Source organism: Amblyomma mixtum, chromosome 1 (genome assembly GCF_055824585.1).
Source record: "Amblyomma mixtum isolate Tamu chromosome 1, ASM5582458v1, whole genome shotgun sequence".
Taxonomy (NCBI): domain Eukaryota; kingdom Metazoa; phylum Arthropoda; class Arachnida; order Ixodida; family Ixodidae; genus Amblyomma; species Amblyomma mixtum.
Genome location: NC_143012.1, coordinates 38,330,622 through 38,352,817, shown reverse-complemented (window position 1 = coordinate 38,352,817; position 22,196 = coordinate 38,330,622). Strand labels below are relative to the sequence as shown.

The 22,196-nt window shown below is 46.2% G+C and overlaps 1 protein-coding gene across 1 annotated transcript in view; it reads right to left on the bottom strand.

Moving 5' to 3' along the window:
• Nucleotides 1–21,434, bottom strand: part of LOC149366068 (neprilysin-1-like) — a 75,556-nt gene extending 54,122 nt beyond the window's left edge. The window contains exons 1-6 of the mRNA XM_089548178.1: nucleotides 21,380–21,434; nucleotides 14,452–14,547; nucleotides 13,142–13,183; nucleotides 10,927–11,088; nucleotides 3,979–4,059; nucleotides 2,411–2,610 (exon numbers count right to left, since the gene is read on the bottom strand). Of these exons, the coding sequence (XP_089404304.1) occupies nucleotides 2,411–2,610; nucleotides 3,979–4,059; nucleotides 10,927–11,088; nucleotides 13,142–13,183; nucleotides 14,452–14,547; nucleotides 21,380–21,395 (597 nt within the window). The 5' untranslated portion in view covers nucleotides 21,396–21,434. The remainder of the gene's footprint in view (nucleotides 1–2,410; nucleotides 2,611–3,978; nucleotides 4,060–10,926; nucleotides 11,089–13,141; nucleotides 13,184–14,451; nucleotides 14,548–21,379) is intronic.
• Between the last annotated feature and the right edge of the window lie 762 nt (nucleotides 21,435–22,196).

Below are 22,196 nucleotides of genomic sequence, written 5' to 3'. Positions count from 1 at the left end.
GAAGCAGTGACACAAACCTCGATATAAAGGCACCAACACATGAGGTAATAAGGTTCTCTCACATCATGAATGACAGTTTACCAATATCCCTCAAGAGTGAAATGAACAGCACCCATTATCTTACCGCTACTCACCAATGGGGCAGAAACATGGAGGCCAACCAACAGGGTACAGCTTAAAGGTGCACTGAAGAGGAATCTGAACTTGTCTTCTTGCCGCGGGAACTCGATCTACACGTTCCGAGCTTTCTTAGAAGCTTCGCTTTATTGCTTTGTGTGGCCGATTTCCCCAATTAAATCGAATTAACGTCCGGCTCCCGCCTTTCTTTTTTAATTTTCCCTCGTACGGTGGGCGGAGTCGACCAACGCGTGGAGCGCCTTTCACCCAGTCCCGTGGCGGCTTGCCGCTCTGCCATCGGCGGAGTAATACGTAGTAGTCCGTAGTAGCAAATAGTCCGCGCGTATTTTTATTTCTGCGGGCTTACTTTGCGGCTATATTATCTGCGAATGAAACTATTTATTTACGGGAAGCCTAAAAACAAAATAAAGCGAAAGCAAAGCCTCCACGGGACTGGGTGAAAGGCGCTCCACGCGTTTCGACTCCGCCCACCGTAAGAGGGAGAATTAAAAAAAAGACGGGAGCCGGGCGTTAATTCGATTTAATTGGGTAAATCGGCCACACATGGCAATAAGTCACTGTTTCTAAGAATGCTAGGAACGTGTAGATCAAGTTCCCGCGGCAAAAAGACAAGTTCAGAATCCTCTTCAGTGCACCTTTAAGTTACGGACAACGAAGCGAGCTATGAAAAAAAAATAGGTTTAACATTAAGAGACCGGAACATGGCCGTGTGTGTGAGGGAAGAAACGTGGTTTAATCGCGTCCTAGTCGAAATCAAGAGGAAGAAACGAGCTTGGGCAGGGCATGTAATGCGAAGGAAAGATAACCGCTGGACCTTAAAGGTAACGCAGCGGATTCCAAGAAAAGGCAAGCGCAGCAGGGTGCGGCAGAAAGTTAGTTGGGCGGATGAGATTAAGAAGTTTGCGGGGGTACGGTCGCCACAACTGGCAAAGGACAGGGTTAATTGGATAGAAATGGTAGAGGACTTGGCCCTGCGGTGGGCGTAGTCAGGCTCACAATGATGATGAATGTAATTACATCTCCCAGTGAATATTTTCCTTCGTGAACTGTCGAGGTTAGAAGGTTTGCAATTATGAGGAAAAGGCTGGAGGCTAAGTGCGACTGAAGACACAGCTACAGTCTAAACATGAATAAACCGAGGATAAGGCCAAATTATGGTCGTCAAGCACTGTCTTTTCAAGTTATCAGAATTCTCAATAGAAGAGATATAAATATTAATAACAGTATTAATTACAGTAAAAGAAGGGAGCTCTTCTCTGTAGCGATGTCAGATATAGCAATGGCTAAAATTTCTCATGCAAGCATGTTGTAGTCCATTTTTTTTCTTTACAGTTACTGATTCTGTGTTCGCATCTCTGTACTCTTGTTTGTGCTTATATGCCTTGTTTTTCAGTAGGCTAGAATAAGCCTTAATAAGAACTCTGTTATTTGATGTAGTGTTTCATGTATGTCTTGGTCTTTCTTTCTTGTTTATATACTCATCGTACATTTATGATGCAAATTTTTGTCAAGCGCTTCTGTCTTTTTTTGCTGAGTGTGTATGTATTTTCCTCTGTATGTATTTTCTTCCGTATGTATTTTCCTCTGTATAACGCTAACTTTCGTGCCTACTTTTCTTTGATTTTATTTTTTTCTTCCTTATCAACGATACTTTTTTTGTACCGGCCCACCGGACTTTTATAATTTGTAATTTGTATGTTTGTTTGTCATGTAGTAGGCGGCTGAGGCCCTGTCAGGCAACATTGTGCCTTTAGCCTCAGCCCCTTCTTAGGCAAACGTCTAAGCAACAAATAAAAATAAAGAAATACACCTTTATGAGGGTAACAAGGAAGTAAGCTGTCCTGCGCTAGATGTGTGCGCTAGAGGACAACTTTACTCCATTTTTACTTCTTTCTGTTCAGAGTCTAGGCCTAAAACGGCCTTGCTGTTGGTTGAGCCATGTCAATATTGTGTCATTAGAACGCGGATATTCAGGAATGAATGTAGAATTGGTTTCGAAGTGCAGTTGACTTCGTATTAAGCTGAAAATGAAAGACAAGATGACTGCCACGCTCCCCCTCAAAGCTATCTTGCATGTCAATGCTGCTTTCCATTTACGGCCATTTGGGTAAAACTGCGACCTTTGCCTCAGTTGTCGGCTTTTAAATTTGGCCCGCAGCCATAGACGACCGCATGAAGTTTTCTTTGCGAGTCCGTTTCTTTCAGGAAAGAGAGGAAAAAAATAAAAAGAGCTGTTATATGTTGACCTCGGTTCTTGAGGCAGCTTGCTTACCCCAATGACGTTAGAATTGAGTTTCATGACATCTCTGTCAACATTAACGGAAAGCACGGTGAAGATTGTAGTCTTGTTCAACACCTCGGTACAATTTGCGAACATTATCTCGGTGTCTTTGGTTATCGGCCAGTGAGGGAGGCCAGACAAGTTCATTATTGCTCTCATCACATCGGGCTGGTCTCCTAGCTCTGGAACAGCTGAAAAAACAAAGTGCATGCACATATGTAGACACGGATGCATTAATAGATACGCGCTGCGTATACAGCCCTGGACAAGTTAACTTGAAACGTTCGCGCGGCAATCTGAAAGTACTGGTGGCGCCGTGCAGCTAAAGGAACATGAAACGATGAGATAAGAAACGGCAGGGCAGAAAAACTAATCTATGCGGCAAGGTGCTCGAGCGGTTTCAGCTCTTATACCTTTTATGATGCTTTTTCTTTGTTTAGTTTCGTTTTGCAAACGTGCCTTCACGAACGCTCTCAACGCTTGGTCAGTTCAAAACGAGAGAAGGTGACTCTGGTGCCGGTGTTTATTTGGATAGTAACTTTATTTCAATAGTAAATAAATTGTATGGTCGAGGTTTAATGCAACGAACCGGAACAACTAGAGCCGCGGCGAAAACAGTCCGAGGTCGGTTAGGTGAAGCACAGACAAGCGCGGCGATAGCCATTCTGACGTCATGGATAGCGAACTGACGTCACTGATGATGTCAGTGCGCTATTTTTTAATGTTCAAAGCTATGCATCCCACGTGATGGGAGCCAAGGCACCTAGAACCGCTTGTTATCGAATAGCTGGTAATGAATGCCGCTGGAACGAATGTTCATATTCGAATTGATAAAATAATTAAATAATTTAAGTAAACAAATTATGCTTGAGTTTGTGATCTCACGGCTGCGCCCGTGGACCGAATGAAAAACAACTGGTATTTTAGTCATGCTTCCTGTCCTTCTGGGCACTCTAGATTTGCTTACTCTGGATTTACAAACGTTATCGATGGCGGTCGAGAATTGGCTGCAGGGAGCTCAAAGGAAAATTAAATAACGTTGTCACGGTAGGGGATACATTGTAGTAACTGAAAGTCGCTTAGAGAGTCCTTTACCCTGAAGTGTACTGAACTCGGCTGATGATGATGTCTCTCCGCCTTGTTTTTCAGTAACCGTTAGGTGGCAGAAATCTTCCCTCACACCATCCGCGGCTAACTCGGCCATTGAATACTCTTTTGCGTAACAATGTTGTGTTCGTTTTTTTACCGAAGCGAAAAGGGGCTGGAGTTCAAATAAGCAAATAACTGTTTAAAAAATTACACACAGAAAATTATTGGAAAATAAGAACAGCCAGACCGTAAACAAAAGAGAACTGCGAGACCATAAACAAAAAGACCAATAGGATCGATTGCCCATCCTATTCGTCCCCCATTTATCTTGCGTCCTCGTCTTGACTGGCGCTCTTGTTTTTTTCTTCTCCAGCAATAAATAAGCAATTACCTTAACAGTGTACTCGGCAAAAAACACAAAAAAAATGGGCTTGCTAGGTTATGTTTGATATTATGGAAAACTCACGTACCCATGCAGGCGTTGTAGGCAACAGCAGCCTTGTCTGTAATGTTCTGGCACTCGTAAACCACGGTCATGTTTTCAAGTATGCCTGAACGGGTGGGGGAAAAAGAGTGACGCCATATTACCAGACGAATGGACAGGGCATAAATCCCTTACCTAGGCTGCGGAAGCTTCTAATGACACTGCATACATAACAGACAATTAGGGCAAGCTAGTGGGCACGCATGTGATAGGAAACAAGCTTCAAGTCGCGATCGCCATTGAGCCCGTACCCAGAAATTTCGGAAAAGAGCATTTTCAAACCGAAAGCCTGACTAGCTTAGCGGCGCCGATTTCGCCTTGTCTGTACGAGAGGATAACCACAGGGCTACCCGCCTCGACGACGGCGGAAATGGTTCTCGGCGGCGGCTTCACCCAGTCGGACGAGTCGTAGTTGTGTTTCCGGGTCGGAGCTCAGTAGTAAGACCTCCCATTGGTCTGTGGACTTTATGTGTCCTCTATCCCGTGGGGCATGAGGACACTCTCATAATTTGTGTTAAAAGCTGGCCCTAAGTTCGCAGTCTGCGCATTTTTTCTGAAAACTGCCGTCGGCACCTAAGCCTCCAGAGGGCCGGTTTTGGAAATGTATATCCTTGTAACCGGCGTAAGCTGATGCCTTGGTATGTGGTCAAGGATCTAAAGGTTAAGGAAGTCTAACCCTTGGGCTATCTCATTACTACGCAGGGATGGATGTGCTGGTGTGCAGACTAGCGTAATTTTTCGGTCTATTACACGACGGCTTAGAATTGTATTCGTCAGAGGGGAGACCCGACCACTGCTGAAATTTTAGTATGGCAACTTTGGAGTCACTGATGATGTATAGTATCTCGCTTATGCGCCTACACAAGCCAGTACTATGGCAGCTTCCTCCGCAGTCTCAGGGTTACCTGAGAGTGTAGAGGCACTTATTTTTAGGAGTTCTTTATTATGGACGACCGCGAGGGCCATCATGTTCTTACCAAACTCAGCAGCATCCACGTAGACCACGTTCTCGTCTTTGCTGGAGTGGAAGCATTTGTCAAGCGCTTCTTCTGCCCGTTTGGCCCGGCGCACGGAGTGATGAATAGGATGCATATTCCTGGGTAGTTGTCGTACAATCATATTGTTCTGAACTTCTTCGAAAAAGTCGACTTCGGCGGTTCTTCTGTGGTCTCGACTCAGATGGAGTTTGTTCAGAATGGCCCTGGCGGTTGTGGTCCCGGCTAAGCGTTCGATTTGTGACGTTCTTGCTGCTTCCGTAATTTCTTCCAGGGTATTGTTCATGCCTAGCTCTAGGAGGCGGTTAGTAGATGTACGGATGGGCAACGCTAGAGTTTGGCTCGTGCGCTGCCTGATAATTAAATCTAATTTTTTTCCTATTCTGCTAATTTATGATCAAGGAAGGGGGCTGCATACGAGATACGGCTAACTACGAAGGCTCGTGCCAGTCGTAGGAGATTATGCTCTTTCATGCCGCGTCTCCTCTTGGTAATACGCTGTATGATGCGCATCGTTTGTTGTGCGCAGTTCTCCATCTTAGTTACTGCATCACCGTTATACCCGTTGCTTTGTATAATAATGCATAGAATTCTGATTTTTTCAACCTGAAGGATCTCCACCCCTTGCGCTTGGAATTTCATGTTAGGGATGGTTCTGTTTGTCTCTGGTTAAGACGTCGATAAAAAAGTTCAGAATTCAGCGGGTGGCATTGCAAGCCCCTGTTGAGGACATAGTTCTCGACCTCGTTTATGGGCGCCTGTAGAGCACTTTCGATGTGTGCGGCGCTTCCACAAGTCATCCACATGGTGATGTCTTCCGCATACATGCAGAAGTTCAGGCCATCTATCCCCTCCGCCTCACCGGTAGCCGTATCATGGGCACGTTGAAGAGAACGGGAGAAAATACCGAGCCCTGCGGTTTGTCTATGCTGCCCAAGTGTACGCCTTGAGACTGACTTTTACCAAACTGGATGCGCTCTATCCTGCCCGAGAGGAAATTTTCAATGTAGTTGTATGTGCGCCCCCCGAAAGGCATCCGTGTGCTTTGCGATGTACCGTAAGGGCGCGTTAAAGATCTCCAGGTGGCCAAAATTATTCCGGAGAGCACCGCTTTCTGTCTTCCATCTTTCACTCCTACTTCCTCCCTTCCTTTATGGCGCGGTTGAGGTGTCCACCGAGATATGCGAGACACATACTATTTCGTGTTCAGAAAAGAAAAAGTTTTTTTTTTCTTTTCTGAACACAATGTCACACCAACTAGCCCAGCAAAAGGTACTGTTAAACATACTATTTCCTTTCCTGAAAAATCAGTTTACCAATTTTTAGACCAGCTGAGTAGCCAGGTGACGTACCACGTGAGTCGCAGCAACTGCAGCTGTGAATTCCGCCGTCGCCGCGGCACCTGCGCGTTGCCTATCAATTGTTTCTCTTTGGGATGGGTGCCTGCCCACTCCGGGAATCCCGGAAACGAGGCCGCCAACGCTTTAGCCCGAGCTTCTCTCAACCGGGCACCGGCGGCCTCCGACCTGGGGTTCTCGCGGGAGCGCATGCACTCATTCAGTGAAATGACACAGGCCTGCAAAGCCGAGCGTCGGCTCTACCCCCCACCTCATCCTTCCCTCGACAATTGCCATCAGACACTTTGGAGGCGGCTCCAAACACGCACTTTGCCCTCCCCTTATATACGCTCGCGATATCACCGAGTCCACACGAACCCTTCCTGTACCCTCTGCCACCACCCCAAAGCCACTCTCGACCATATTCTTTTCCTCTGCCCGGCGGATCCTCCCCCGCGGGGCCTGGAGCACCTTACCACTTGGGAGGCTTGGGAGACCCTACTGCGCTCCGAGGACCCGGCCAAGCAAGCCATCGCCACCGGCCGGGCTGCCAGCGTCATGAGCCTCCGGGACATGAACGTTTGAGTGCAGTGGGGCCGTGCGGGGGCCCAAGAACCGACGTGTCCAAAACTCCCTTGTTACAAATAAAGTTTTCATCATCATCATCATCATTCTCTTTGGGCGAATCGAGTTAGCCGGAGCCGACGTCTTCGAGAGTGGGTACTCGCCGACGTCGGGCCGAGTCTGATCATCCGGTCGACATTGCCAACCGTGCGAGGGATTTAACAATCGATAGGGAGCTTAAACGCTCTAAACGGCCAGCCGAAAATGATGAAGAGAAGGAGTTTCGAAAGAAAAGTAAAGGTGCATAACTGGTCCGCTAGGACAGTGCACACAGTCGCGCTAAGCTACGTGGCGGTAGTGACAGATGTGCGGTGCATGCGTTGACACTGACAACGTTGTGGCAGAAATGCTGCACTAAAACCATAGGTCGTCGGCGTTCATTGGCGTTAGCGTTTACAACGTTCTAGACTCCGAAGATTTTTGAGGAATGAAAGGGCGCATTACTGGCTGCCTGCGTCAGTGGACGCCTCAGTCGCCCTAAGCTACGCGTCGGTAGTGACAGATAGGCGCTGCATGCGTTGTCACTGACAACGTTGTGGCATTAACGCAGCACTGAAGCCATAGGTCGTCGGCATTCATTGGCGTTAGCGTTTACAACGTTCTAGACTCCGAAGATTTTTGAGGAAGGGAAGGGCGCATAACTGGCTCCCTGCGTCAGTGGACGCATCAATCGCGCTAAGCTACGCGGGGGTGACAGATGTGCGCTACATAGATAGATAGATCTTTATTTAGACAACAAGGTCTCGGATACAGGGGCAAAAGGCAGATGCACTCTGCCTGACGGGGCCCAAGCACCCGACACAATGCTCAGGACAAGCGGCAAAAGAAGCAAGAGCTTCATACACTCTCATTACAAAAACAAAAAATAATTATACAAGGTAAAAGTAGGAGGAAGTCGCATACTTTTGCAATGACATAATTAAAGTAAATATTTACAAGGCACATCACAACAAGAAAAACACGAGAATTCACAGAGTTGACGGAAAAACAGGGACATCAAGAATTTCTGCGTGAACAACCCTTTAATCATTCGGGCGAGAAAGGAGGTAAGCTTTAGCATTTCTTTTGAAGGACTTTTGGGAAACAGATTTCTGAATAATTTCTATGGCCTGTGTATGTTTATTTAGAAGACTGGGAATTAAATATGAAAGCATTTCGGTTCCATAGTTAGTCCTTACGAATGGTACTTTGTAACTGACGTGTCTTAATTTATAAGGCGCGTCACTACTAGAGTTTAATTGAACATATTTAGTGGGATGATGTTTGAAATCGTTAAACACATAAGAAAACAGTTTCAACTCAAATAATTCATTGACTTTTAGAATAGAATGCTTAGAGAAGTACAAACCTGTATGATCATTGTATGCAAGGTTTTCGACATATCGTATTGCTTTTTTCTGTAATGTTATCAGCCTCGTGAGGTTAGTTTTCGTTGTAGATCCCCAAACAAGTAAACAATAATGAAGATGTGATTGAATTAGGGTATAATATAACTGCCACTTCAGCCATTTCGGAACAAGGTCTCGAAGTTTATATAATACACATAATGACCTTGATATGCTGGCATGAATCTTATTAATATGCAGGGTCCAACTCAAGTGTTCTTCAAAGATTATGCCTAAAAATTTGTAGGAAGAAACACTCTCAATTACGCTATTTTTGAATGTAAGATTAATTTCACTGTTATCAGGCTTGTTACGTGCCTTAAATACAATAAGCTTTGTTTTATTAACATTTAACTCTAGTTTATTTATATTCAACCATAAAGACAATTCTTGTAACCATGCATTTGCCTCAGTCTGAATATTACTAAGATTCATGCCAGAAAAAAATACACTGGTATCATCTGCATATAAAATTATTGTGGGAGTTCGAGGGATGGCTATTATATCATTGATATAAAGAATGAAAAATATTGGACCCAAAATAGACCCTTGTGGAACACCGTATATTAATTGACCAGGTTGTGATTGATGACCATTCAAACATGTATACTGCACGCGACCGGAAAGATAAGTACGGATCAGACTTAAGGCAACTCCTCGAATGCCATAAAATGCCATGCGTTGTCACTGACAACGTTGTGGCATTAACGCAGCACTGAAGCCATAGGTCGTCGGCATTCATTGGCGTTAGCGTTTACAACGTTCTAGACTTCGAAGATTTTTGAATAAGGGAAGGGCGCATAACTGGCTCCCTGCGTCAGTGGACGCCTCAATCGCGCTAAGCTACGCGGGGGTGACAGATGTGCGCTACATGCGTTGTCACTGACAACGTTGTGGCATTAACGCAGCACTGAAGCCATAGGTCGTCGGCATTCATTGGCGTTAGCGTTTACAACGTTCTAGACTCCGAAGATTTTTGAGGAAGGGAAGGGCGCATAACTGGCTCCCTGCGTCAGTGGACGCCTCAATCGCGCTAAGCTACGCGGGGGTGACAGATGTGCGCTACATGCGTTGTCACTGACAACGTTGTGGCATTAACGCAGCACTGAAGCCATAGGTCGTCGGCATTCATTGGCGTTAGCGTTTACAACGTTCTAGACTCCGAAGATTTTTGAGGAAGGGAAGGGCGCATAACTGGCTCCCTGCGTCAGTGGACGCCTCAATCGCGCTAAGCTACGCGGGGGTGACAGATGTGCGCTACATGCGTTGTCACTGACAACGTTGTGGCATTAACGCAGCACTGAAGCCATAGGTCGTCGGCATTCATTGGCGTTAGCGTTTACAACGTTCTAGACTCCGAAGATTTTTGAGGAAGGGAAGGGCGCATAACTGGCTCCCTGCGTCAGTGGACGCCTCAATCGCGCAAGCTACGCGGGGGTGACAGATGTGCGCTACATGCGTTGTCACTGACAACGTTGTGGCATTAACGCAGCACTGAAGCCATAGGTCGACGGCATTCATTGGCGTTAGCGTTTACAACGTTCTAGACTCCGAAGATTTTTGAGGAAGGGAAGGGCGCATAACTGGCTCCCTGCGTCAGTGGACGCATCAATCGCGCTACAAGATTCGAGCCACAAGATTCATACATTCGTGCTATTCATATAATGTCAGCATATCAGCACTAAAAGCAGAGGCAGGATTAACATCCCTGGCTTGTAGGCGTCGTATTACTAGTATGTGCTTGTTTCACAAATTTTATTTCAGCTCACTTCGTCGTCCTCCCTACATCAATCCGCCGGCACGCATTTCCCTCCGCATTGGTCATCTCCTTCAAGCAGCCCGGCCATGTACGCGTACAACTACATTTGCATCGTCATTCTTTCCACGCTCAGCCAAGGACTGGAACAGCCTTCCACACGACATCGCCGCAATCACCTGCCCATCAACATTTGCGAACTGTTTAACTGCTACCTTTAACAGCGAATAATATTTGTATCTTACGTTATTTCTTTGTTTATTTAATCTGATTTTTCAATGTAACCCACCCCTTATGTAGTACCCCCAATCCTGGGGGCCTTTAAGGTAATAAAGTGAAGTGAAGTGAAGTAATATAGTGACAGATGTGCGCTACATGCGTTGTCACTGAGAACGTTGTGGCATTAACGCAGCACTGAAGCCATAGGTCGTCGGCATTCATTGGCGTCAGCGTTGACAACGTTCTAGACTCCGAAGATTTTTGAGAAAGGGAAGGGCGCATAACTGGCTCCCTGCGTCAGTGGACGCCTCAGTCGCGCTAAGCTACGCAGGGGTAGTGACAGGTGTGCGCTGCTTGCGTTGTCACTGAGAACGTTGTGGCATTAACGCGGCACTGAAGCCATAGGTCATCGGCGTTCGTTGGGTGGGCATCCTCTCGCGATCAACCATTAATTCAAGTTTGAAGCCTCGAAGTGAGGGAAAAAAAACGGAAGCAAAGGCTCAAAACACATTTAATTAGTTTCTTCCAAATTGAATCGTCGCTGGTGGACGAATCTTTAGTTTTGCTTGAAAAACAAGGCGCGCTCGCGTGCAATGAAGCGGATAGGACGTGTCTTACTTTTAAGCGTCTCCTGCAGTTGATCATCCTGCATTTCGGAAGTACCCGTCGAAGACTTGCTCTCTGATATATTGTGCCCTTTTATCCAACCGCCGCAAGCGTAGGAATAGAAATTCTCGCACGGGTCAACGCATTCGTCGATGGACTCGTAGATAAGCTTTGCTGGAATCAATCAATCAATCAATCAATCAATCAATCAATCAATCAATCAATCAATCAATCAATCAAAAGCGCCTATTTTTTCTATTTCCTGTTCTTAACGGAGTACGCTTCACATAAAACTTTCCTCACCACTCTGCTTTCGTCTTGGGCGTATAGACTGAATATATGCAGTCGTCACGGCTCGTTCTGGAAAAACTGGACTGGAAGAATGCCGCGTTTGATTTCACTCGCTTTTAACGAACCATGTGGTGTTGTAATGGCTAAGATAACTGCAGAGGTTTTATATGCGCAGTGTGTACATAATATATGCGCATTATGAGATAAGCCGAAAACACGGGTTTATGCAGGCAAGATTTTGTGCAGTTACTATGTATTTACATTCCCTTCACATCACTCTATCCGCTGGTACAGAGAAAATGAATATGCGTCCCACGGCTGCAGATAAAAGCTAAGCTTCATGAACAGATTATCAAGTTTGGGATAAGTCGTATGAGCTCTCGAGTAGCACCGGACGTACGAAACATACTAGTGTGCGAAAAAAAAAATACTGCAGTTCACAAAGACGATGACTTCCGAGTGAAGGAAGAGAGATGAAGAAAGTGAGCAGGAAACATAATCCTTCGCATTAGTAAACGGGGCAATAAAGTGAAGCACCAACTGCAGCCTGATACGCCAATAACCTACGCGCCGTGTCTTTTAGTTGTTTAGCTCCAAGCTAGGGCGTACACAAACACAACCTAGACAGTTGAGTGACTTTCACCGAATGTTGCATATTTTGCATACGGTGGCGGATTGCGTTAATATGTTTTTCGAAGCTAAAATCAAAGCAAAATAAAATGACTTAAGGCGCACAGAACCCTCGCTTCGTTCAATGCTGTCGACGATGATTTCAATGTTTTATAACCTCAACATTTACACAGCCAACCTTTAGCACTTTTCTCGTGGATTTTAGTTGTCAAGTGCGGCCTCGATTGAGGTGTCCGAGCAGAAATCGCCCCGGGGAGCCCGTAGGGTTGCTTTCTAACAACGTAAAGGGGTGGGGTGGTTGGTTCATATGACCAACGGTGAGAAGTTAGGGCGCATCAGATGAATGGACGTAGCACGACGTCGTGCTGTGTGTTCCCTGTTCTGATCCCTCATCTTCTATCGCTGTTTGCCCCCGGCACATTTTCGAGCATACCGCTAGAACAAGAAGTGAAACAAATTTGGACACTATTCACGATTTCAGCATTTCAGGACACACTTTTTCGAGGAATTCATTCTTGGACATCAAGGTGAAGCAGAAGAAAGACGCACCCCTCTCAATAACTGGAGCGGCACCGAAAAGGATTATGTGGGGTTGGAATTAAGCGGAGCCTTCTTAATGCATTTAATGGTGACAGGACCAGGGCGTCAGCCCGAATAATCGAAAATTTTAAGTGATATCGAATGAACAATAGTTCCATCCTTAGTCCTAGCCTGAGGTATCCTTGCTCTGTTAAGACGGGCATCACTTCTAAGTATTTAGAGCGGCTTTGACAGGTACCAATTAGCGCAGTTCTGAATAACATCTGCAAAAGCTTATCTATGAGCTGCAGCACCAGGCCTCAAAGGGGCGCTGAAGACAAACTGAAGTGGTCCTGTTTTGGTTGATTAGCACTTTCTAACAAAGGCGCCAGATTTCATTCAAAATGGCGCCTTCATAAACTAGAAAAGGTCACAAAATAAATACCGATGTCGCCACTATCGTTAGTTTACGCAAGGGAGCTGCGGTGCCACAAAGCAGTTCCTTTGTTAGTGCGGATCCGTGAGGCTTCGTTACCCGGCTGCATTCATTTTGAAACGGGGATCACGGGGCCCTTTTAGATCTAGACGACACGAGTTTGTATCGACTGAAGGAACAGCATTCTAAATGCAATTTTCTGAGATTTTGTGGCTAGACAAACATCAGGATGAGGTGAAAGATCCAGAGAATCGACTTTTACTAAGAAGTGGTCAGTGTTCTTCAAAGTGCAGTGAGCATTTAAATGAAGTAGTCAGTAGTGAAATAAAAAGAAAGCCCCGAATACGTTACCTCGTTGCTGGCACACCTCGGTATCACACACTGTGTAGTTTCCTAGAAAAAGATGTAAGAAAGGAAATTTCTGATGAGATGTAATAAATTAGAACGAACTGTCAATCTCTATGGACATTATTGCAAATGTGGCAGTTAAATGTTCTTTCTTTAATGTAGGCGAAGGTAGTGGGGGAGCCTACAGCTTCATATCACTAAATGTAAATATCAATACCGCCTTGCAACTGTACACGCCTCTTACAGTGATCGAAGGGGCGCATAGTCGATTATTTACATTCCTCTAATGAGTTCACCTTTCATGGCAATTAGGGATGGATGAAGAGGAAGGTACACTCTTTTAATGAGTTCAAGAGAATTGAAGCGTACGCCAGGAGAGCCGCCACGACATTAGTCCCCTGACTTATGCCACTGCATCCCTTATGACGTCAGTCTCCGTTGGAAAGCCAGAGGACGAGTTTGAGCTCCGCTGATGAGGAATTGTACTTTTCTGAATGAGACTATCTCACTGTAGAACACCGGTAACTGTGTAGCAGGCGTTCGTATGTGACATTTGCATATTTTCCTGTAGAAGAGAGCGGTTTCCTACAGTTCTGGCGGGCCTGCTCCCATAACAACAATCAGTCACAATGATTTGACGCACACACAGTGTTCGCTGCGGTGTCTGCGAAGATCTGAAAAAAAAAAAACAGGAGATTTCATTCCGCGCTCTCGGCTCGGCAGCACTATCGTTGCTTGCGAGAGCGTCTGGTGATATTATTACAAGTGTTTTGTATAAAGGTCGAAAACAGTTCACGCTCCATTCCACGAAGAAAATTGGCGACAGCCGTGCTAGTCTGTACCAGCTCCCCTCCTCCCCTCTCCTGCACATATTATGCGCTCGTTCCTAGCCCCACGTGACCACATAAGATCCATTGCTATAACGTAAGAGCTGTCTGTTGGAGTGAAAATGGACGACGAACGAGCAATAAACCCAAGAGAGAGGCTTTCATTCAAGTTGCACCGCAAAACATTTAGTTCTCTTAGAAAAACACTCACAGCTGGAGTTGCCGACAGAAATAGCTCTACATGTTCAGTTGTCAGAGGACATTTGTGGACGTATACACGTTTCGAGGGCTAATGGAATATGTCGCTTTCTGAGCTTTGCTGAAATGCATTCATTTACACGTGCGATAAAATCGTTGTTCCTGAGAGAAACATGTAATTACATGGCTGATCTTCGAACCACAGCATAGCCAAGGAGAAAAATCATCGTGAGCATAACTTGGTTCGTAAATTTAGTAAAGTGAAGAGAAAAAAACACAGTAGCTTGCCTTTTGTTTCTAGGATTTCCGCTGGCGCTGAAGCTACGAAGGTTGCCCACGTTGATAGGAACGCCACTACGGCGAAGTTTGTGGCCGGCATAACCTCTAATAAGAATATGGACGAAAAATAAACGAAAGTAAAGTATGAACACGCAGAAGAAATGCAGAGGTGCGACTACATGCATGTCTTCCTTTTGCGGGTTAAAATATCATAGCGCTGTTGTGTTTCTGCAAAGATAACCTTTTTTAGGGCAGCGGGACACATGTGTCCCACTTACTTCAAATGTCAGAAGATAGAGAATGGTTTTCATCTTTCGCTATTAAGTCTGCTAGGTGTTCCGTGTTTTTAAAACTGCGGGTGCACAGTCCTTGAGGAGAACAAGAACAACAATACGAGACGCGTCCGTCATGGTTCGCTCACTGGCTTAGGGAATGAAGAGGAGCCATCGTGGCAATCTATGACGAAGGAAAAAGCAGCTGGTTGTAATAGCAGCCTTGAGAGGATGCCCACTAGATGGTGCGATAAGGCCCACGATATTCTTTGTAGAATTTCGACGGCAATTCCGCTGTTGAGGATGGGATTCAGAGCACAAATAGTCGTCCAATAGAGTAACGTCCAATAGAGTAACGTGTAGCGTCTTTGTTTTGTCGTGGCGATGCTTTGTCCACCTTGAGATTCTGAGCTAAAAGAATGGGCCAACTGACGACAAGCTTTGGTATGCAATAGAGTAGTTAGATTCAGCTTTGGATAGCACCCGACTCGCATTCGCAACGACGTATTCTACAAAAACATGTTTCTGCTGTGCCAGTGTAACTGTGAGGCCGACGCCACTAGCACCCGTATATACCTCGGTGGGTGATGTGTGGCCATAGTGTCGGAGTATTGACGGCGCAATCACAAGGCAACGCGTTCAGCGAACGCTGCTTCGCATTCGGCAGACCAAGCAGACAGATAGATGGTGCTCCCAAGAAGCTTCGTCAGGGGCGCAGTGATCCCCGCGGAATTACGGACGAAGCGCTGAAAATGGTAACACGGAGCTAAGAAGTTTCCAAGTTGCTTGATCGAAGTCGGTTTTGAAAACTACACAACAGCATCGAGCTTGACCGTGTCATGGAAATGGCTTCACTTAGAGACAATGTGGGCCAAGGCTGTCAGCTGCCTGGCTTTGAAGTGGCACTTCTTCGATCCAGCTGCAGGCCGGCGTCGGTCAGTCAAGCCGAAAATTGTAGGTGCGTGAGTTTGGTGGTGAAATCGCCGGAAAAAGACAACGATACTGTCTAGGTAGTACTGACACATGCGCCACTTGAGCTTGATTAAGATGTTTTGCATTGTCCATTCGAAAGTTGTTGAAGCTTTGCACTGGCCGAATGGTATTGCATTGAACCCACAAAGGCCGTCGGCGGTAACTGATGTCGTCTTCTCTCGGTCAGAGGCGTCCATCGGCACCTGCCAGTAGCCAGACTTTAAGCCAAAGGACACAAACCACGCTGTGCGTTGGAGAAAATCAACAGTCTTGTCGGTACGGAGGAGAGGCTGATTGGCCCTGTGTGTAACATTGTTCAGGCGGTGCTAATCGACATATAATCAGGTAAAACAATCTTCTTACCAGTGCCCACGGAGAACACCAACAGCTCTGAGGGGGACGTACGAGGCCACGGTGCAGAATGTTCTCAACTTGCTCACTAATCACGGAGCCCAGAAGAAATGGCCGCTGCCGGAAAGGTGCGCGAGAACCGGTCTCAGTGCGACGGGGGACAGTTGACGTGTGGCCTAAAGGCATCTGGGGAGTTGCACACGGTGGGTCGGTGGAAGGTTGTCGTCGGCCAACGGATTAGGCGCGGAATCTGTATGCCCAGCATTCACTTAGAGATTTTAGGTAGTTTCGCGAACATCGGGGTTGGAGAGCAAGTAAGAAGGTGGAATGGGGACAAGTAACCAACCACGCAAAAGGGTAAGTGGATGCGGGGACGGATGGTAAATCAGCATCTTAGAAGGACTTCCAGAGAATTCCACCTCAGCGCGGGCGCAGTCAGTCCCGCATTAAGTTGCGGCAAGAGTTCCAACTCCAGACGCACGTCATGGGAACAAAACGGCAGGACCTTGAGCTGAACAGTGTTTAAAATGGCGTCAGATGACGACGGCCCGCGCAGCGCATGCAGTCAGAGGTGGAGTTCCGTTTTAACCGCCAGTGCGGAGCGAGTGACCGGTAAATGCCGTCATTTTGCGTAAAGAGCGGAATGCTTTAATGAATCACGGAAACCGCGGCAGCCGTGTGGACAAACGCGTACATTGGCAGTCCTTCGGCGGTGACTTGTATGATGTTGTGGTGGGAAAGACGACACTTTGAACTTATCGAAGGCCGGCAGTTCGTGCCTACGGAACTCCGGAAGTTGGTTTTACTCGACAACGAAGATAGGAAACGGCGCGCGGGTGGCAGCGAGGAGCAGAGAAGGAGAGGAGAACGACATATCGCATGCGGACGCTGAGTGGCTGCCGACTCATTACGAGGCGAGTATGAACCAGGTGAGAGCAAGAGATGACTCACCCTCACGAAGGACGGTCCATCGTCAGAAATCGTGGGATGAATTAACGAAGATAATCGTACAAGTTGCGACCATCTTATTCTGCAAGTTTTCCCTGACACGCACACAGACATACACACGCACAAGCACACACCCACCCACCCACACACACACACACACAACACACACACACACACACACACACACACACACACACACACCCAAACACAAACAGACACACAAACAAACACAAACACACACACACACAAACACACAAACACACACGCACACACACATGCACACACACACACACAAACACACACACACACACGCACATGCACACACACGCGCACGTACCCACGCACGCACAGAGGTCGCATGATGTGCACTTTCAATGCTGATTAAGATACCCTGGGTTCCTGAAATTGATCTGGCACCCTCCTCACTACGGCGTCTCTAATTTCCCTCAAGCTGCTTCGCGCCGTTGCACCCCACAAAAGAATGCAGCTGGGTCGGCCGTCTCTTTTATCTTGGTAGTGGCTAAAAGGCAACAGACTAACCCATCGCTGATGACTTTGAAGCATAAAGTTATGAAAGGCATGCTCTTGCAAACTAAGCATTCACACATAACTGCAGCGAAAGGACAACATTCAGATTAGAAAGACGCACCTACGAACGAATGCTGCACCCACGGCTGGTGCAACAAGACACGCTGAATGCAAAGCCTGAGCCTCGAATGCGCTCACAGAACACACTAAGAAAGACACGTGGCAAAGGCGAACTTATAACGGACCGTAAGAAATATCTCGCGGCTGTGAAAGGGTCCAATCGCCAGATATGTACAAGAAAATGAAAGCATCTCCTACGCATTTATTGCCCGGTAATAACCCCTCAAAGAAATGCGCGAGCGACGTGGATCGGAATTTGACCTTTTCTCTGCCGCAAGACGTCCCTTACGGTTCATGTGAGCTCTAGGTTTGCCTTTGGCATATGCCTTTGTTACTGTGTTATGTTCCCGCATGGGCGGCACAGTGTTGTTGTTCAACATGAAAGCAAGAGAAGCAGCTAAACAGCGCATGATTGCCTCGCTTGGGAGGATAGAAAAAGAATGAAAATAAAAAGCGCGCATGCACAAAGGCAAGCTATTTTAAAAGAAAAAAAAACGTGAACAAATTATAGCAGGCACGCAAGCTGCGCCTTAAGGTTATGGCGTTATAGCGTTAAAGGGTTAATGTCAAAATATGCGCAATTAGCCATTCTCTGCTCTACACTCATAGATCCCTGGGAGTCATCATACCACTCCTGGCGTAGTGGTGCACCGGTTAAGAGATATGCCACTGCCCCGCGATGGCAGACGCTGCCATCGGTGGTGCTTAATTGTGCGACCCAGATTGCTCTTCCCGATCAGCCTCCCGCGACCAGTCATTATAATGTAACTGTCGCCAACCACGGTGGTCAGTCTGCTCACAATCTGGCGGACAGGGTGCGATGACGCCTCAAGGTCAGGTGACTATCACAATTGGTACGTAGTCTTCAGCTGAAGTTATTATTGTTTCAATCCGTGATAAGTTGGCTACCTTGTTGTATAAGTTTACTTGCTGTGTTTGGAGAACAGCGGGACGGACGGTGGGCATTCATTCTAGTTGGATTGCCTTGTGTTTTCACCCAACCTGTGTGATTCAGTTGATTGCAGTTGTGTTCAGATTCGCTTCGAAATCGCTGCACCTGTAATAAAATCAGATACAGCTCAAGAACGAAGTGACGAATGCCTCAAGTTTAGAAGGCTCTGTTGCCAAAGGGCCCGACCACTTCTCGCGACGTCGCTGTTTAATCTCCTTGAGCCTCCTTGAGCCTGAGAAACTGGCTGCTGCAAGGTGATCAACCACGGGTTAACGGTTTAACGACAACGTTACAATAATCGATCGACGCCTTTGGCTGGAGGGCGCCCCTTAAGGAAAAACTGGAGCTTTGGTCTGGAGTTGTATGGGATTGTAGAGAAGGTTGGCCGCTTTCACTGTATTCGACGTTGCATCTACTCTGAGGACACAGCGTCTTGGCGAAGACCGCCTGTCACTCAGACACTCGTTACCATTAATGGCAGTGGAAAGCGCCCATGGGCGATAGGATCCTGACGTGCAACCCCGCGGTGGCGAGATGACGAGACACGGACTCAAGGATCCTCATAAAAAGGCCGAGTTCGTAGGTTTCACAGTACCTGAATGACTATAACTATAGTTTATCGGCCCTTGGACATCTCGCTAATTCCTCCAAATGCTGAGGTGGTTCCCCAGCCCCCGAACACAAGAGAGTTTTTTGTAAAGATAGGCACGCAATTTCAAGGAGGCACGAGAAGCGTTCTTTATCGGGAAGCAGGCTGATGAGTGGCGAAACACACCACCTCTGGAACAAAGAAAGCGATAGATCATCCCAGACATCGCACGCCGGCGGTATTTCGATTCACCTCTGTCTAGGTTTTACGATCAAGTGGAGATTCGATGATAAAAAAAAGAACACCCCTTTTGCGAAGTGAACTCCAGTTGTTACAACAGCGCTTGACGTATGCACTTATCATGTGTTCGTCGTCTCTTAGAAAGTCTCAGAACAAAGCATTAAATCCAAGCACATCAAATCGCTCACGTCTCCATCCCAAATGACGCTATTTTGCCGAGGAAGCTGCCCTTTTAACTGACATACCATATTTTTACCCACTACTAGAAGCTCTCCCCAAAACATCAGTGCACAATGCTTTTGGTATGCTGCTGCTGCTGACAAGGTCGAGGAATTGAATCCCAGGCACTGGGGCCGCATTTCGAGGGAGACAATATGTAAATACGCCCGTGTGGTGTGCGATGTGAGCGTAGCACGTTAGCGAACACCATTTGGCCGAATTACATTCGGGCCCTCTATTACGTCTCTCCTCATAACCCACGGTTTAACTCCAAAATGTTAAATCCCGCAAACGAAACCAATTATCGCTGATATACGTAGTACATACCAGGTGTTACAGCAAACTATTCCAAAAATTTTCACTAATAGGCTTTTCGGGGTAAAAATATCGCTTTTGCGGCATAGTATTACCAGTGTTGGTGGACACCAGAAAGCTGGCCGGTCGTCTTAAGTAGTAGCCTGGTAAAGTATTGTTCAATAATTAATAAGTTAACTACTAAAATTAGGCGCCTAGTTTCAATTAGAGATTTGTAGCCTGTTGTTACTAATAGCGACATCAGTTTCTAGAATTTCGAAAACGTGATTAACCTCGCCGCTGTGGCTTGACAATGTTGAGCTGCAAAGTGGGAAAATACATGCGCTTTTGAAAGCATGCAGGCAGAGCAACCTTTCCAGGGCACGTAACAATTCGGAAAAGACAAACTTTGTCGACGCATAGCGCGAAGGGCGTTTTCGAAATACGGAAAACTGGTATAAGTGTCGCTAAAGATGGGTTATAAATCTCTAACTGCAACTATGCGCTTAAATCTACTAGTTAAAAAGTTAATTATTAAAAATTAGTTAACAGTTTACTACTTAAGAAGATTTAGCAGTTTTCTGGTGTCCGCCATGACTCGTAATGCAGTGCCGCAAAAGCCATATTTTTACCCTAAAATGCGTATTGTTGAAAATTTTCGAAAATGTTTGCTAAAACACCCGGTATGTTCAAGTTTCCGATGCGTAACATTATAATGACGGTTTAAAGAGATACTAAGGTCAAAGTCAACTTTGCCTGTATTGACTGATTACCGGAATCTAACGACTAAAACACTACATTCGCAGAAAACCATGTCTTTATAAGCTTTAAAAGAATGGTTTGGTTGGTGTATGGGGTTTAACGTCCCAAAGCGACTGAGGCTATGAGAGGCGCCGTAGTGAAGGGCTCCGGAAATTTCGACCACCTGGGGTTCTTTAACGTGCACTGACATCGCACAGTACACGGGCCGGTCCTCTAGAATTTCTGCCCGAAAGAAATTCGACCGCCGCGGCCGGGGTCGAACTCGCGTCTTTCGGGACAGCAGCCGAGTACCATAACCACTGAGCCACCGCGGTGGCAAGCTTTAAAAGGAGAAATGAAAATTAAAGAGGGGTGTCGGGATCACCAACCAATCTCGCTAGTAAACTTCGGTGCTGCGACAGCTTCCCGCGGATGTGATTGTGAATTGAATTAATAAGAGCCTAGCGATGACTGGGAAGATGGGTAAGCGACTATTTTTTATATGATGAGACACTAACTAGAAAGGTGAGTAAGCAACTGTTTAATATGTTATGACTCACTAACTAGAAATATCTGTAAGCAAATATTGAATATGTCATGGGACACTAACTAGAAATAGCTGGAAACAACTATTCAAAATGCTATTACACACTAACTAGAAAGATCGGTAAGCAACTATGTAATATGTTACCCTTTTAGTACGGTGCTTACCTTGCTGTTTGCGCATATTAGAATGTTTCGACGAGAACTTCTTCTCCAGCCTTACCCACTGATTGTTGTGGCGACTTTGTTGAAAAGTAGAAGGCCTGCGCTTGAAGTTTTTGAGATGCTATTTGTGGAGAACGCAGAAACATCGGCGGGGTTATGAAATAATCTTTCGGAGGCGGCGTTGGAAGAATCCCATCGCTCATAAAGTCGTTCCTGTATTCTGAGAAGACAGCGTGTTCTAAACAATACAATATTAATCTTTGTCACGTGGCCCACAAGCTGAGAATGTAAGAGTCGTGCCAGGCCAGTGGAAGCAGTGAACAGCTGAATCTCTGGGCGGGATCTCGGGATGGTTGGATTCTCCTGTAGCATTTCTGACGCTCTGAGAGTGTAGATGTAAAGGAGGTAAGTATGCAGCGTGATTTGCAGAGGGCGTGATACTCTCTATCAAGAAGCACACGTTGGTGGTGTGGTTAAGAAATAAATATAACTACAGATGTGCGATTATTCGACCGTGTCAAATTCAGACCGAACATCATTCATTTATTATTCATGTTCCATTCGACGGCTGAAATTATCTTGCGCATTTTGAATATCCGGAATAAAACGAATGTTCAACACAAGTTGTATGTCCGAGAGCGAAACCAATCACATCAGCTCTTTTATTGGTGAGCAATGCTCGGTGAGATTCACCGACAGTGACGCAGCAACATGGCGGCTCCATTTACCGTCCTGTCACCGTGTGTTTGTATTATTTGCTACTTTTTACAAGGTATAGTTTTAGATTACGCCATGGGACATTTTTAGATTTGCATCGGAT